The sequence below is a fragment of the Haliotis rufescens genome, unplaced genomic scaffold (genome assembly GCF_023055435.1).
Source record: "Haliotis rufescens isolate VD_foot unplaced genomic scaffold, xgHalRufe1.0.p SCAF_10, whole genome shotgun sequence".
Lineage (NCBI taxonomy): Eukaryota > Metazoa > Mollusca > Gastropoda > Lepetellida > Haliotidae > Haliotis > Haliotis rufescens.
Genome location: NW_025963780.1, coordinates 42,265,897 through 42,281,524, shown reverse-complemented (window position 1 = coordinate 42,281,524; position 15,628 = coordinate 42,265,897). Strand labels below are relative to the sequence as shown.

Below are 15,628 nucleotides of genomic sequence, written 5' to 3'. Positions count from 1 at the left end.
TCATGACCTTCATATGTGTCTTATTTTTTAGAACCCTATCCTAGAGACACATATGTGTTGATGACCCTCTCCTGATACCTTCTTCGAAAACAAATAGCAGAAATATATCTTCTTAGCAGCTAGGGTAACTACGGTTTAAGCCTCTTTTGTGAGCCCGACAGTTGAATACACAGGCTGTTCAGCCAATCACCCCAACTGTACCTACCTGCAATGGAGGCTGTCATGAGACATGCCACAATTCCTCCAAACAGTGCACGGATGACAATCTGGGCCAAGTCTTTCACACGTTTGGGTGCCATTGGTCCAAGGCCACCCAGTTGGATGCCGATGGAGCTCAGGTTGGAGAAGCCACACAGTGCGTACGTGGCGATAATCTCAGACCGCCGCTGGTGACAAATCAAAATATACCATACAATCAAAGAAAAGTAACATATATGTACGTGACACGATTTACTTATTTTCATTTGAGGGGTCGGGGGTCAATTGTCAATATACTCGTGTCCTTGATGTGAATGATATTATGTATTTTCAAAAGGGGAATCAAACCTCTTTTGAGTGTCTTAAGAATCTACAATACACTTTCTAGGACATTATCATCTTCCCGAGGCAAGGGAGTTAACTGACTTTAAAAGTCCAGTTTCCACCCTTGCCGAACTAGGCCGGAACTACTGGGCTCGATCGTTGCGCCACCAGTGGCTATTACCAATTATGTCCCTTCTAAGCCTCTCCTATGGACCAATCAGATTCCACCTCTCGTATCACTTGCGTTTGCTTCACACAAAATGGTGGCGCTCAGTCAGAACGATCTGATCAATAATCAAGATCTATATTGTGATAAAACGGGTCTTACATCGCGAAATGCATCAAATCACGTGAGCACCTTGATTAAAAACATGAAAAGATTTGGAAAATATCTGCTGACAACGAGTTGGCGGTGCACATGCTTTGCAAATCCTGCAATCAATCGAAATCTGCACGACAGTTTACAAACCGGATTTTGATTTCGGTGCACGATTTTGATTGGACTATGCATAGACTCGTTAGTCCAGACAAAATGTAACTCCATAATACCAGCCTAGTTCGGCAAGGGTGGAAACTGGACTTTTATAGTCAGTTTACTCTCTTGCCTCGGGAAGATGGGACATTATATGAGGTCAATACCTGTTTTGATTGACCCCAAAAGAAGCAATATTGACAAAATGATTGATTTACACATCTTCCTGAGGCAAGGGAGTGAACACAAATACAATTATAGTTGCCACCCTTGTCAAACTAGAATGGAATTTTTGGCTCGATTGTAGCGCCACCAGTGGCTATTGCGAGTTGTGTCCCTTCTATGTCCCACCTACTGACCAATCAGATTCCACCCCCAATATCACTTGCATTTGCTTCAAACAAAATGTTAGCGCCCATTGAAGATGACCTGATTGATAATCAAGATCAGTGAGCACCTCATTAAAAAACATAAAGTTTCGGAAAGTAAAGTTGACGGTTCACATGCTTTGCAAATCCTGCAATCAATCAATATCTACACTGCAGTTTTCGAACCAGATGTTGATTTCGTACGTGATTTTAATTGGACTTTACATAGACTCGTTAGTCCAGCCAAAATATAACCCCATAATTCCAACCAAAAGCAAGGGTGGAAACTGGACTTATACAGTAAGTTAACTCCCTTGCCTCAGGAAGATGGGGCTTACACTGCTTTTAGCAATATTACCACAATATATCGACAGGGAACACCAAAAACGGGTTTCACAGATTGCACCCATGTGGGAGTCTAACCCAGGCCATCGGTGCGACAAGTGAATACTTTAACCACTAGGCTATCCAATCGCCCGATATATTTACAGAGGGCAAAGCACATGATGATATTGGTTTTTCTCAGGTTGATAAAAACAAGTATTAACCGCATATAAAGTACATAATTGATTTATTATGAAATATAGAGACAAAGGCAGATTTAACATTTCAATATACATTAGCTACAATAATGTTAGTTGGTTCCAACAAAAAGAGAAATCTGAATGACTTAGGTATGGGGAATACCATTTCTAGGTAATTCCCATTCTATCATAAATAACACAGGTCACTACCGTAATTAGTCAGACCTGACACAGAGTCAATATGTTTTTCTGTCAAATGACATGTGACTACTTCTAGGCCAATGAACATGAAAATACTTTGCATTACTTAATGATGTTAGGGGTATAACGATAAAGCCAGGACACGATACGATAAGTATTGCAATACAAATATTTACGTCAAATCTTGTGGAAATTCCTTGACTATAAATATTTCAGAGCTGGTTTAAAAGGAAAAGCTAGCTATAGACACATGTTCATAGCGGCTTTTCTTAGTAGAGAACTTGAAAAAACCAATTATGACACAAGTGTTTTGTCTTGTATTGATACAGAAAAAAAAGTTTCATGTATGGGATAATCACATGAACATTCACGATGCACCGGTGTATCACTTCACCCCTAAATAATGTGGACTACCACATTCGACGTACACAAGACTTATTTATGCGCGTATAATACGCACTCGTGTGTTATATGCACCCTTAATTATGGGCGATTAAATTCTGGAAAAATATATCTGTCGTATATAAACATTCCAGGCTGTCAGCATAAACCACAAAATTTATCCTTTAACTCCTTATAGAGAGCCCCTTATTTCTAATTTTGAGAGCGCCCTGGGCGCTTATTACGTCAAATACGGTATTTTGCTGTTATCTTGATTAAAATCTTTAGTTGAGAAACACTTACGGAGATGGTGGTTCCATCCTTGCAATCTTCACGGTTGGTGATGAACTTGGCTAGCTCCTTATAGGCCACAAACTCATTGAGGAAAGTCTTGATGCCGACTAGTTCGCCCACCACCCCTGCGTCCTTCCACTCCACCCCCATCAGGTACGCCACGGGCATAAAGACATAGGAACAGATTTTCTGGAGCAAAAGGAAGTTATACGGTTTGGGAAAATTTAAATTCATTGTTCTTCTTAGTTCTATTTTAAAGAGGAATTTTTCAAATGGGTACAAAATGTCTGATTGGGATTGTTTTACTGGAACCATGGCTAAAACTATTTAGATAGTCAGAAGTAAGATGTGCATAGTCAGAAAGCAAAGATGTGCATATTCAGAAAGCAATGTGTACATTAGCAACTTGTAGTGTAACCATGGTGTTTTATTGTTATTGTCATTATCAATATATCACGTGAATAACCACGGGTGTGGTAGTCCCTTGGGTACCCAGGTCCTACTCAGGGCCCACCCGACCTGAGTGCTTGAGTTACCCCATCCCAGCATTCACCCACACAGATCAGCAATAAACAAGTCCTCACCTCAAACGAGAGCTGTGGGAAGCAGACGAAGGCCCCAAACCAGGACAGGACTGCATTGACGAAGGCAAGCAGAGCCAAGAAGGCGATGAGGTTGGCGGTGATGTTGGCGACGAGGCAGATGGAGGTGGATGCCCCAGCAGCTGCAGCCTCAAGGAAGTTGCGAGGTTTGCTGGAAATACAAGTATGAGCGAGTTGGGATCTATGTGTGGTAGTTTACTATTTGAGGCTTTATCATGGCGTGGTAGTTTTCTAGTCAAGGCTTTATCATGGCGTGGTAGTTTTCTAGTCAAGGTTTTATCATGGCGTGGTAGTTTTCTAGTCAAGGTTTTATCATGGCATGGTAGTTCTCTAGTCAAGGTTTTATCATGGCGTGGCAGTTCTCAAGTCAAGGCTTTATCATGGCGTGGCAGTTCTCAAGTCAAGGCTATATCACGGGTACTGGAGTTGGGTGTACCGACCACATCCCTACTTGTCATGGCGTGGTAGTTCTCTAGTCAAGGCTATATCACGGGTACTGGAGTTGGGTCTACTGACCACATCCCTACTTGTCAAGGTGTGCCTCACTCACTTGTCATTGTCCTCTTGCTCCAAGTCATCGATGTCCTCCAGCTTGCTAGTCTCCGTCTCTGGGTGGAGCAGTTTGGACACGGCCAGGGCACAGGGGGCGTTCATCACACTCGCACACAACAGGTGTTCTGCAGGAACACCAAACGACACATAGGCAGCCAGTACACTCCCAGCAATAGTGGCAAAACCTCCCACCATGACGGCGTGCAGCTCCGAACGAGTCATCACGTTCAGGTACGGTCTGATTAAGATGGGAGCCTCCGTCTACAAAAGACATTAATGTTGAACGAAAGTTAGATATTTTCACTGTAAACAAAAGCAGGGTTTTATGCTACAGACAGATGTGCGTCAAGTATGGATGGAGAAAAAAATATATATAGCGCGTCCCAAGGGACGCACAATAATATTCATCATTCCTACAGCACAACAGAATGGGTTATGGGTGTCTGTTATTTCATCCATCAATCATGGACACTGTCCACATGATCATTGATTCATTCCAGGCTCTAAAGAAATGACTTACAGTACACTACACTACACCATTTATATTTATAAAGGACCCGCACATTTCCTGTAAAGACCCTTAAAATTTATTATTGGGGATCCCCTAGTCCTCCACTTTTGTAAGACAAGGTAAACCCTGCAAATGGACAGTTTGCTTGCTTAATACCACAGTCAGCCGTATTCCAGGTGACCGTTTCCTGTAATTCATCATATCTGGAGTGAGTGAGTGAGTGGGTGGGTGGGTGGGTGGGTGGGTGGGTGGGTGAGTGAGTGAGTGAGTGAGTGAGTGAGTGAGTGAGTGAGTGAGTGAGTGAGTGAGTGAGTGAGTGAGTGAGTGAGTGAGTGAGTGTGAGAGAGAGAGAGAGAGAGAGAGAGAGAGAGAGAGAGAGTGATTTTTATGCCACTTTTTGCAATATTCCAGCAATACCACGAAAGGGGGACATCACAAATGGACTTCACGCATTGTAGCCATGTTGGGAATCGAACCCGGGTCTTTGGCGTGACGAGCGAATGCTTTAACCACTAGGCGACCCGACCGCCCCCATCATGTCTGGACCAGACACACCTGTGATGTGCATTCTGAAAGCATGATGATGCAACCAAGTTACCAAGCCAGACTACCCGACTAGTCGTGCCTCGTTTATACGGACACTTCACGCGTCATTTCACAATTCGTCCGTATAAACAAATTTCCGTATAACTGAAACCAGCTTCTTACTGGAAGAGTTACTTCCCTTCAATTATGCAACTCATGACAGATGACAGAGCTCGTCTCAAACGTAACTCAGTGTCACTTGGTTAATTGACTTCTCGCGAATCAAACGATTACCACCAGCGGAAGGATTAACGAGGTTTCCGGATATCTGAAGTCCATATAAGCGGGGCATGACTGTATATTTACAGCAATGGAGACAATGGACAGATTATTTGCTAACCTGGCCGACGAAGATGTTGCCAGCAGCACACAGACTCTCGGCAGCGGTTGTACCCAGCAAGCTCTTCATCACGAAGGCGATGTTGCCGATGATGAACTGCATGGTGCCGAGGTAGTACAGGATAGAGATGAAGCAGCTGAAGAAGATGATCACCGGAAGCACCTGTAACCATGGAAACAGAAGTTATATATCATCTTTTAGTAGTATAGTATTTTTGTTTATTTGTTTAACACCATGTTCAGAAATATTAAAGGTATATGACAGGGCCTGAATAATGTTTGCACCAGAAAATACAATGACTGATACTTCAATGAAATCACTGCAGTGGATGTTAGACAAGCTATCAACGAAGACAACAAGTCTGACGACAGGATTCATATAGCATCACTCATTACCATTTAATGTTGTTTGGGAAGTGTTCTACACCCTGAATGCCCTGTAACATGATGAGAAACACAAAAGGAGCATGAAACAATGAAGTCAAGATCAGATCCAAGTTTAACAGCTGTTGTTTGCATTCTGGTGTCTGCAATAAACTATTGGTGGAAACTGTGTGTGTGTGTTTGTTTTATGTTGCACTCAGCACTATTCCAGCTATATGATGCCGGTCTGTAAACAATTAAGTCTTGACCAGACAATCCAGTGACTGACATCATGAGCATCAATCCACGCTATTTGGATTGATGACATGTATCAACCAAGTCAGTGAGCCTGACACCTGATCCCATTAGTCGCCTCTTACGACAAGCATAGTTGCTGAATACCGATTCTTCCCCGGATCTTCACGGGTCACTTGTGGAAACTGTCATAGAATTGCTTCAGGGAGAAATCAGAGGACACATTTCTTTTAAACTATTGTAAGAAGTGCTGATCTCAAGCCAAGCAAACTATTCGTTACAAATTGTGAACATGATACCAGAGTATGACAGGAAGTGGGTGGACTTACCTTCATAGCAAAGATGTGGTCAGTGTATTTATCTCCGAAGACAAATTTGGAACCGAAATCGGTAAATGCCAGGAACTTCTGAATCTCCTTCCCAAGAAAGTAGAACACCCTGTAGCCGATATCCCACTTCAGGATTAGCACAGCAAAGTAAAACTGAAGCGTGAACCCGCCGAGCACCGGCCGCCATCGCACCTGAAACCAGCACCCATTAACAGATGAAGATAACTTACTGGATCATCACCAAGGATTTGTGAAGCACTGCAGTCAGTAATATGACAGTGTAGGGATTTATCTTGGATTCCAGACTATGTGCCCTTGGCTTGGGACAATAATGAGATATACCAGTCGATGATCAGGAAATCATTAACTCCTATGGTAGCCAGCATTGAGAAAGTTTGTTTGTTGTTTAACACTGCCACTTAGCAAAATTCCAGCTATATGACATTGAGTCAGTGAGTGAGTGAGTGAGTATGGTTTTACGCCGCTTTTAGCAATATTCCAGCAATATGACGGCGGGGGACACCAGAAATGGGCTTCACAGATTGTACCAATGTCGGGAATCGAACCCGGGTCTTTGGCGTGACGATCGAACGCTTTAACCACTAGGCTACCCGACCGCCCCCATTGAGTCAGTGGGGAAGCAAGCAGTGTGAGTGGTGCAAGTGTGTGTGTGTGTGTTGTAGGGGGGTGGGATGGGGGGGGTATTGGGGTGTAAACAGTGGGAGTGTTGTGTGTCAGTGGGTGGGTGAGCACTTGGTTGGCGTGTGACTGGTTGGTCAGTGTATGTGTGGTCATTGTGTGTGGTGTGGGTAGTTGTGACCGGTTGGTCATAGGGTGTTTGAGCGGTTGGTTGGCGTGTGACTGGTCAGTGGGTGTGGGAGTGGGAGTGGGAGTGGGTGTGGGTGTGGGTGTGGGTGTGGGTGTGGGTGTGGGTGTTTGAGCGGTTGGTTGGCGTTTGACTGGTCAGTGGGTGTGTAAGCGGTTGGTTGGTGTGTGACTGGTCAGTGGGTGTGACAGCGGTTGGTTGGCGTGTGACTGGTCAGTGGCTGTGTAAGCGGTTGGTTGGTGTGTGACTGGTCAGTGGCTGTGTATGCGGTTGGTTGGCGTGTGACTGGTCAGTGGGTGTGTAAGCAGGAGTGGGTGTGGGTGTGGGTGTGGGTGTGTGAGCGGTTGGTCAGTCTGTGATCGGTGTGTGTGGTGTGGGTAGTTTTGACTGGTTGGTTAGTGGGTGTGTGAACAGTTGGTCGGTGTGTGACTGGTCAGTGGGTGTGGGAGAGGTGGTTGTAGTGTGGGTGTGTGAGCGGTTGGTCAGTCTGTGATCGGTGTGTGTGGTGTGGGTAGTTAAATTGACTGGTTGGTTAGTGGGTGTGTGAGCAGTTGGTCGGTGTGTGACTGGTCAGTGGGTGTGGGAGAGGTGGTTGTAGTGTGGGTGTGGGAGTGGGTGTGACAGCGGTTGGTTGGCGTGTGACTGGTCAGTGGCTGTGTAAGCGGTTGGTTGGTGTGTGACTGGTCAGTGGCTGTGTATGCGGTTGGTTGGCGTGTGACTGGTCAGTGGGTGTGTAAGCAGGAGTGGGTGTGGGTGTGGGTGTGGGTGTGGGTGTGTGAGCGGTTGGTCAGTCTGTGATCGGTGTGTGTGGTGTGGGTAGTTTTGACTGGTTGGTTAGTGGGTGTGTGAACAGTTGGTCGGTGTGTGACTGGTCAGTGGGTGTGGGAGAGGTGGTTGTAGTGTGGGTGTGTGAGCGGTTGGTCAGTCTGTGATCGGTGTGTGTGGTGTGGGTAGTTTTGACTGGTTGGTTAGTGGGTGTGTGAGCAGTTGGTCGGTGTGTGACTGGTCAGTGGGTGTGGAAGAGGTGGTTGTAGTGGGTGTGTAAGCGGTTGGTCAGTCTGTGATCGGTGTGTGTGGTGTGGGTAGTTTTGACTGGTTGGTTGGTCGGTGTGTGACTGGTCAGTGGGTGTGGGAGAGGTGGTTGTAGTGTGGGTGTGTGAGCGGTTGGTCAGTCTGTGGTCGGTGTGTGTGGTGTGGGTAGTTTTGACTGGTTGGTTAGTGGGTGTGTGACTGGTCAGTGGGTGTGGGAGAGGTGGTTGTAAAGTGGGTGGTTGTGACTGGTTGGTCAGTGTGTGGGAGTGGGAGTGGTTGTAGGGTGGGCGATGACTAATTCTGTGGTCAGTGTGCAAGATGTTACCTGTGTGGGGCTGGAGGACAAGAGAAAGAGGACGATGATGAAGGTGATGATGCCGACGAGGGACACCAGGTTGCTAGGGACCTCCCACACGGTGTAGACGATCAGGGCAAGCATGCCGCCATACACCAAGAACAAAGCAACCCTGAAACAGTCACAGTTCAATACTAACATGATAAATTATCTCAAAATGTCACTCATGCAGCGTTTTTATGGGTTTTACAATACATTATAATTATAAGGACCAGTGGACTAAAACCGTTAGTTTCTACCGCTGTCATGAAGTAATAAGTGTTGAAATAACTTAACATAAGGCAACTAATAATTGATAGTCGAATAATCTGTCATCTCAAATACTAAAATATGATGACGTCGTCGCTGGAAACCAGACTTTCAAAACAAGTGCTGAAGGGGACTGACATGATATAGATGAGCCATGACACCGGCAGCATGATCAGCAGACATGTTACACGCCTGTAGTGTGTCGTAAACATCAATGGTACATAGTCATGTGTGCTCTAATACTTTCATTAACAAGTATATGTCATTTGGTACACATGCAAGGCTTTTCAAGCCATTTGTGATTTTCAAGGCTTTTCAATTTTGACACTAAAAATCAAGGCTTTTCAAGAGGGACCTTAAATTTCAAGACTTTTTCAAGTCTATGCGAACCTTCTTCTCTATCTATGGCATATTCAGACCAATATTTTCAATCTTAAAGAAGAGTGTATGAACACAGTAGTCATACTTGTGGTCTTATTTGTCAACACAGTAGCCATGCTTGTAGTCTTATTTGTCAACACAGTACCATACTTGTAGTCTTATTTGTCAACACAGTAGACATGCTTGTAGTCTTATTTGTCAACACAGTAGCCATACTTGTAGTCTTATTTGTCAACAAAGTAGCCATGCTTGTGGTCTTATTTGTCAACACAGTACCATACTTGTAGTCTTATTTGTCAACACAGTAGACATACTTGTAGTCTTATTTGTCAACACAGTAGCCATGCTTGTAGTCTTATTTGTCAACACAGTAGCCATGCTTGTAGTCTTATTTGTCAACACAGTACCATACTTGTAGTCTTATTTGTCAACACAGCACCATACTTGTAGTCTTATTTGTCAACACAGTAGACATACTTGTAGTCTTATTTGTCAACACAGTAGCCATGCTTGTAGTCTTATTTGTCAACACAGTAGCCATGCTTGTAGTCTTATTTGTCAACACAGTACCATACTTGTAGTCTTATTTGTCAACACAGCACCATACTTGTAGTCTTATTTGTCAACACAGTAGCCATACTTGTAGTCTTATTTGTCAACACAGTAGCCATGCTTGTGGTCTTATTTGTCAACACAGTACCATACTTGTAGTCTTATTTGTCAACACAGTAGCCATGCTTGTAGTCTTATTTGTCAACACAGCACCATGCTTGTAGTCTTATTTGTCAACACAGTAGCCATGCTTGTGGTCTTATTTGTCAACACAGTAGCCATGCTTGTGTGGTCTTATTTGTCAACACAGTAGCCATGCTTGTGGTCTTATTTGTCAACACAGTAGTCATGCTTGTGGTCTTATTTGTCAACACAGTAGCCATGCTTGTAGTCTTATTTGTCAACACAGTAGCCATGCTTGTAGTCTTATTTGTCAGCACAGTAGCCATGCTTGTAGTCTTATTTGTCAACACAGTACCATGCTTGTAGTCTTATTTGTCAACACAGTAGCCATACTTGTGGTCTTATTTGTCAACACAGTAGCCATGCTTGTGGTCTTATTTGTCAACACAGTACCATACTTGTAGTCTTATTTGTCAACACAGTACCATGCTTGTGGTCTTATTTGTCAACACAGTAGCCATGCTTGTGGTCTTATTTGTCAGCACAGTACCATGCTTGTGGTCTTATTTGTCAGCACAGTAGCCATGCTTGTAGTTTTATTTGTCAACACAGTACCATGCTTGTGGTCTTATTTGTCAGCACAGTAGCCATGCTTGTAGTCTTATTTGTCAACACAGTAGCCATGCTTGTAGTCTTATTTGTCAACACAGTAGCCATGCTTGTAGTCTTATTTGTCAGCACAGTAGCCATGCTTGTAGTCTTATTTGTCAACACAGTAGCCATGCTTGTGGTCTTATTTGTCAACACAGTAGCCATGCTTGTAGTCTTATTTGTCAACACAGTAGCCATGCTTGTAGTCTTATTTGTCAACACAGTAGTCATGCTTGTAGTCTTATTTGTCAACACAGTACCATGCTTGTAGTCTTATTTGTCAACACAGTAGTCATGCTTGTAGTCTTATTTGTCAACACAGTACCATGCTTGTGGTCTTATTTGTCAACACAGTAGCCATGCTTGTAGTCTTATTTGTCAACACAGTAGCCATGCTTGTAGTCTTATTTGTCAACACAGTAGCCATGCTTGTAGTCTTATTTGTCAACACAGTAGTCATGCTTGTAGTCTTATTTGTCAACACAGTACCATGCTTGTGGTCTTATTTGTCAACACAGTAGCCATGCTTGTAGTCTTATTTGTCAACACAGTAGCCATGCTTGTAGTCTTATTTGTCAACACAGTAGCCATGCTTGTAGTCTTATTTGTCAACACAGTAGTCATGCTTGTAGTCTTATTTGTCAACACAGTACCATGCTTGTGGTCTTATTTGTCAACACAGTAGCCATGCTTGTAGTCTTATTTGTCAACACAGTAGCCATGCTTGTAGTCTTATTTGTCAACACAGTAGCCATGCTTGTAGTCTTATTTGTCAACACAGTAGCCATGCTTGTGGTCTTATTTGTCAACACAGTACCATGCTTGTGGTCTTATTTGTCAACACAGTACCATGCTTGTAGTTTTATTTGTCAACACAGTAGCCATGCTTGTAGTCTTATTTGTCAACACAGTACCATGCTTGTGGTCTTATTTGTCAACACAGTAGTCATGCTTGTAGTCTTATTTGTCAACACAGTAGCCATGCTTGTAGTCTTATTTGTCAACACAGTAGCCATGCTTGTAGTCTTATTTGTCAACACAGTAGCCATGCTTGTGGTCTTATTTGTCAACACAGTAGCCATACTTGTGGTCTAATTTGTCAACACAGTAGCCATGCTTGTAGTCTTATTTGTCAACACAGTAGCCATACTTGTGGTCTTATTTGTCAACACAGTAGCCATACTTGTGGTCTTATTTGTCAACACAGTACCATGCTTGTGGTCTTATTTGTCAACACAGTACCATGCTTGTGGTCTTATTTGTCAACACAGTAGCCATACTTGTGGTCTTATTTGTCAACACAGTAGCCATACTTGTGGTCTTATTTGTCAACACAGTGACATGCTTGTGGTCTTATTTGTCAACACAGTACCATGCTTGTGGTCTTATTTGTCAACACAGTAGCCATACTTGTGGTCTTATTTGTCAACACAGTAGCCATACTTGTGGTCTTTTTTGTCAACACAGTACCATGCTTGTAGTCTTATTTGTCAACACAGTAGCCATACTTGTAGTCTTATTTGTCAACACAGTACCATGCTTGTAGTCTTATTTGTCAACACAGTAGCCATACTTGTGGTCTTATTTGTCAACACAGTAGCCATACTTGTGGTCTTATTTGTCAACACAGTAGCCATGCTTGTGGTCTTATTTGTCAACACAGTAGCCATGCTTGTAGTCTTATTTGTCAACACAGTAGCCATACTTGTAGTCTTATTTGTCAACACAGTAGCCATACTTGTGGTCTTATTTGTCAACACAGTAGCCATGCTTGTGGTCTTATTTGTCAACACAGTAGCCATGCTTGTAGTCTTATTTGTCAACACAGTAGCCATACTTGTGGTCTTATTTGTCAACACAGTAGCCATACTTGTGGTCTTATTTGTCAACACAGTAGCCATGCTTGTGGTCTTATTTGTCAACACAGTAGCCATACTTGTGGTCTTATTTGTCAACACAGTAGCCATACTTGTGGTCTTATTTGTCAACACAGTACCATGCTTGTAGTCTTATTTGTCAACACAGTAGCCATACTTGTGGTCTTATTTGTCAACACAGTAGCCATACTTGTAGTCTTATTTGTCAACACAGTAGCCATACTTGTGGTCTTATTTGTCAACACAGTAGCCATACTTGTGGTCTTATTTGTCAACACAGTAGCCATGCTTGTGGTCTTATTTGTCAACACAGTAGCCATACTTGTGGTCTTATTTGTCAACACAGTAGCCATACTTGTGGTCTTATTTGTCAACACAGTACAATGCTTGTAGTCTTATTTGTCAACACAGTAGCCATGCTTGTGGTCTTATTTGTCAACACAGTAGCCATACTTGTGGTCTTATTTGTCAACAGTAGCCATACTTGTAGTCTTATTTGTCAACACAGTAGTCATGCTTGTAGTCTTATTTGTCAACACAGTAGCCATGCTTGTAGTCTTATTTGTCAACACAGTAGCCATGCTTGTAGTCTTATTTGTCAACACAGTAGCCATGCTTGTAGTCTTATTTGTCAACACAGTAGCCATTCTTGTGGTCTTATTTGTCAACACAGTAGCCATGCTTGTGGTCTTATTTGTCAACACAGTAGCCATACTTGTAGTCTTATTTGTCAACACAGTAGCCATGCTTGTAGTCTTATTTGTCAACACAGTAGTCATGCTTGTAGTCTTATTTGTCAACACAGTAGCCATACTTATGGTCTTATTTGTCAACACAGTAGCCATGCTTGTAGTCTTATTTGTCAACACAGTAGTCATGCTTGTAGTCTTATTTGTCAACACAGTAGCCATACTTATGGTCTTATTTGTCAACACAGTAGCCATGCTTGTAGTCTTATTTGTCAACACAGTAGCCATGCTTGTAGTCTTATTTGTCAACACAGTAGCCATGCTTGTAGTCTTATTTGTCAACACAGTACCATGCTTGTAGTCTTATTTGTCAACACAGTAGTCATGCTTGTGGTCTTATTTGTCAACACAGTAGCCATGCTTGTAGTCTTATTTGTCAACACAGTAGCCATGCTTGTAGTTTTATTTGTCAACACAGTACCATGCTTGTGGTCTTATTTGTCAACACAGTAGTCATGCTTGTGGTCTTATTTGTCAACACAGTAGCCATGCTTGTAGTCTTATTTGTCAACACAGTAGCCATGCTTGTAGTCTTATTTGTCAACACAGTAGTCATGCTTGTAGTCTTATTTGTCAACACAGTAGCCATGCTTGTGGTCTTATTTGTCAACACAGTAGCCATGCTTGTAGTTTTATTTGTCAACACAGTACCATGCTTGTGGTCTTATTTGTCAACACAGTAGCCATGCTTGTGGTCTTATTTGTCAACACAGTACCATACTTGTAGTCTTATTTGTCAACACAGTACCATGCTTGTAGTTTTATTTGTCAACACAGTACCATACTTGTAGTCTTATTTGTCAACACAGTACCATGCTTGTAGTCTTATTTGTCAACACAGTAGCCATGCTTGTAGTCTTATTTGTCAACACAGTAGCCATGCTTGTAGTCTTATTTGTCAACACAGTACCATGCTTGTAGTCTTATTTGTCAACACAGTAGCCATGCTTGTAGTCTTATTTGTCAACACAGTAGCCATACTTGTAGTCTTATTTGTCAACACAGTAGCCATGCTTGTAGTCTTATTTGTCAACACAGTAGTCATGCTTGTAGTCTTATTTGTCAACACAGTAGTCATGCTTGTAGTCTTATTTGTCAACACAGTAGCCATGCTTGTAGTCTTATTTGTCAACACAGTACCATGCTTGTGTAGTCTTATTTGTCAACACAGTACCATGCTTGTAGTCTTATTTGTCAACACAGTAGCCATGCTTGTGTAGTCTTATTTGTCAACACAGTACCATGCTTGTGTAGTCTTATTTGTCAACACAGTACCATACTTGTGGTCTTATTTGTCAACACCGTAGCCATGCTTGTAGTCTTATTTGTCAACACAGTAGTCATGCTTGTAGTCTTATTTGTCAACACAGTACCATGCTTGTAGTCTTATTTGTCAACACAGTAGCCATGCTTGTAGTCTTATTTGTCAACACAGTACCATGCTTGTGTAGTCTTATTTGTCAACACAGTACCATGCTTGTAGTCTTATTTGTCAACACAGTACCATGCTTGTAGTCTTATTTGTCAACACAGTAGCCATGCTTGTGTAGTCTTATTTGTCAACACAGTACCATGCTTGTGGTCTTATTTGTCAACACCGTAGCCATCCTTGTAGTCTTATTTGTCAACACAGTAGTCATGCTTGTGGTCTTATTTGTCAACACAGTAGTCATGCTTGTAGTCTTATTTGTCAACACAGTAGTCATACTTGTAGTCTTATTTGTCAACACCGTAGCCATGCTTGTAGTCTTATTTGTCAACACAGTAGTCATGCTTGTGGTCTTATTTGTCAACAGTAGCCATGCTTGTGGTCTTATTTGTCAACACAGTAGCCATACTTGTAGTCTTATTTGTCAACACAGTAGCCATGCTTGTAGTCTTATTTGTCAACACAGTAGCCATGCTTGTAGTCTTATTTGTCAGCACAGTAGCCATGCTTGTAGTCTTATTTGTCAACACAGTAGCCATGCTTGTGGTCTTATTTGTCAACACAGTACCATACTTGTAGTCTTATTTGTCAACACAGTACCATGCTTGTAGTCTTATTTGTCAACACAGTACCATACTTGTAGTCTTATTTGTCAACACAGTACCATGCTTGTAGTCTTATTTGTCAACACAGTACCATACTTGTAGTCTTATTTGTCAACACAGTACCATGCTTGTAGTTTTATTTGTCAACACAGTACCATGCTTGTGGTCTTATTTGTCAACACAGTAGTCATGCTTGTGGTCTTATTTGTCAACACAGTAACCATGCTTGTGGTCTTATTTGTCAACACAGTAGCCATGCTTGTAGTCTTATTTGTCAACACAGTAGCCATGCTTGTAGTCTTATTTGTCAACACAGTAACCATGCTTGTGGTCTTATTTGTCAACACAGTAGCCATGCTTGTAGTCTTATTTGTCAGCACAGTAGCCATGCTTGTAGTCTTATTTGTCAACACAGTAGCCATGCTTGTAGTTTTATTTGTCAACACAGTACCATGCTTGTGGTCTTATTTGTCAACACAGTAGTCATGCTTGTAGTCTTAT

At 42.4% G+C, this 15,628-nt stretch overlaps 1 protein-coding gene across 2 annotated transcripts in view; it reads right to left on the bottom strand.

Moving 5' to 3' along the window:
- Positions 1 to 15,628, bottom strand: part of LOC124146759 (solute carrier family 28 member 3-like) — a 37,171-nt gene that overhangs the window by 2,327 nt on the left and 19,216 nt on the right. For both annotated transcript variants that reach the window (XM_046517209.2, XM_046517210.2), the window contains 7 exons: positions 8,482 to 8,623; positions 6,299 to 6,490; positions 5,353 to 5,514; positions 3,915 to 4,177; positions 3,347 to 3,515; positions 2,772 to 2,951; positions 206 to 386 (listed from right to left, as the gene is read on the bottom strand). In XM_046517209.2, the coding sequence (XP_046373165.2) occupies positions 206 to 386; positions 2,772 to 2,951; positions 3,347 to 3,515; positions 3,915 to 4,177; positions 5,353 to 5,514; positions 6,299 to 6,490; positions 8,482 to 8,623 (1,289 nt within the window). The remainder of the gene's footprint in view (positions 1 to 205; positions 387 to 2,771; positions 2,952 to 3,346; positions 3,516 to 3,914; positions 4,178 to 5,352; positions 5,515 to 6,298; positions 6,491 to 8,481; positions 8,624 to 15,628) is intronic.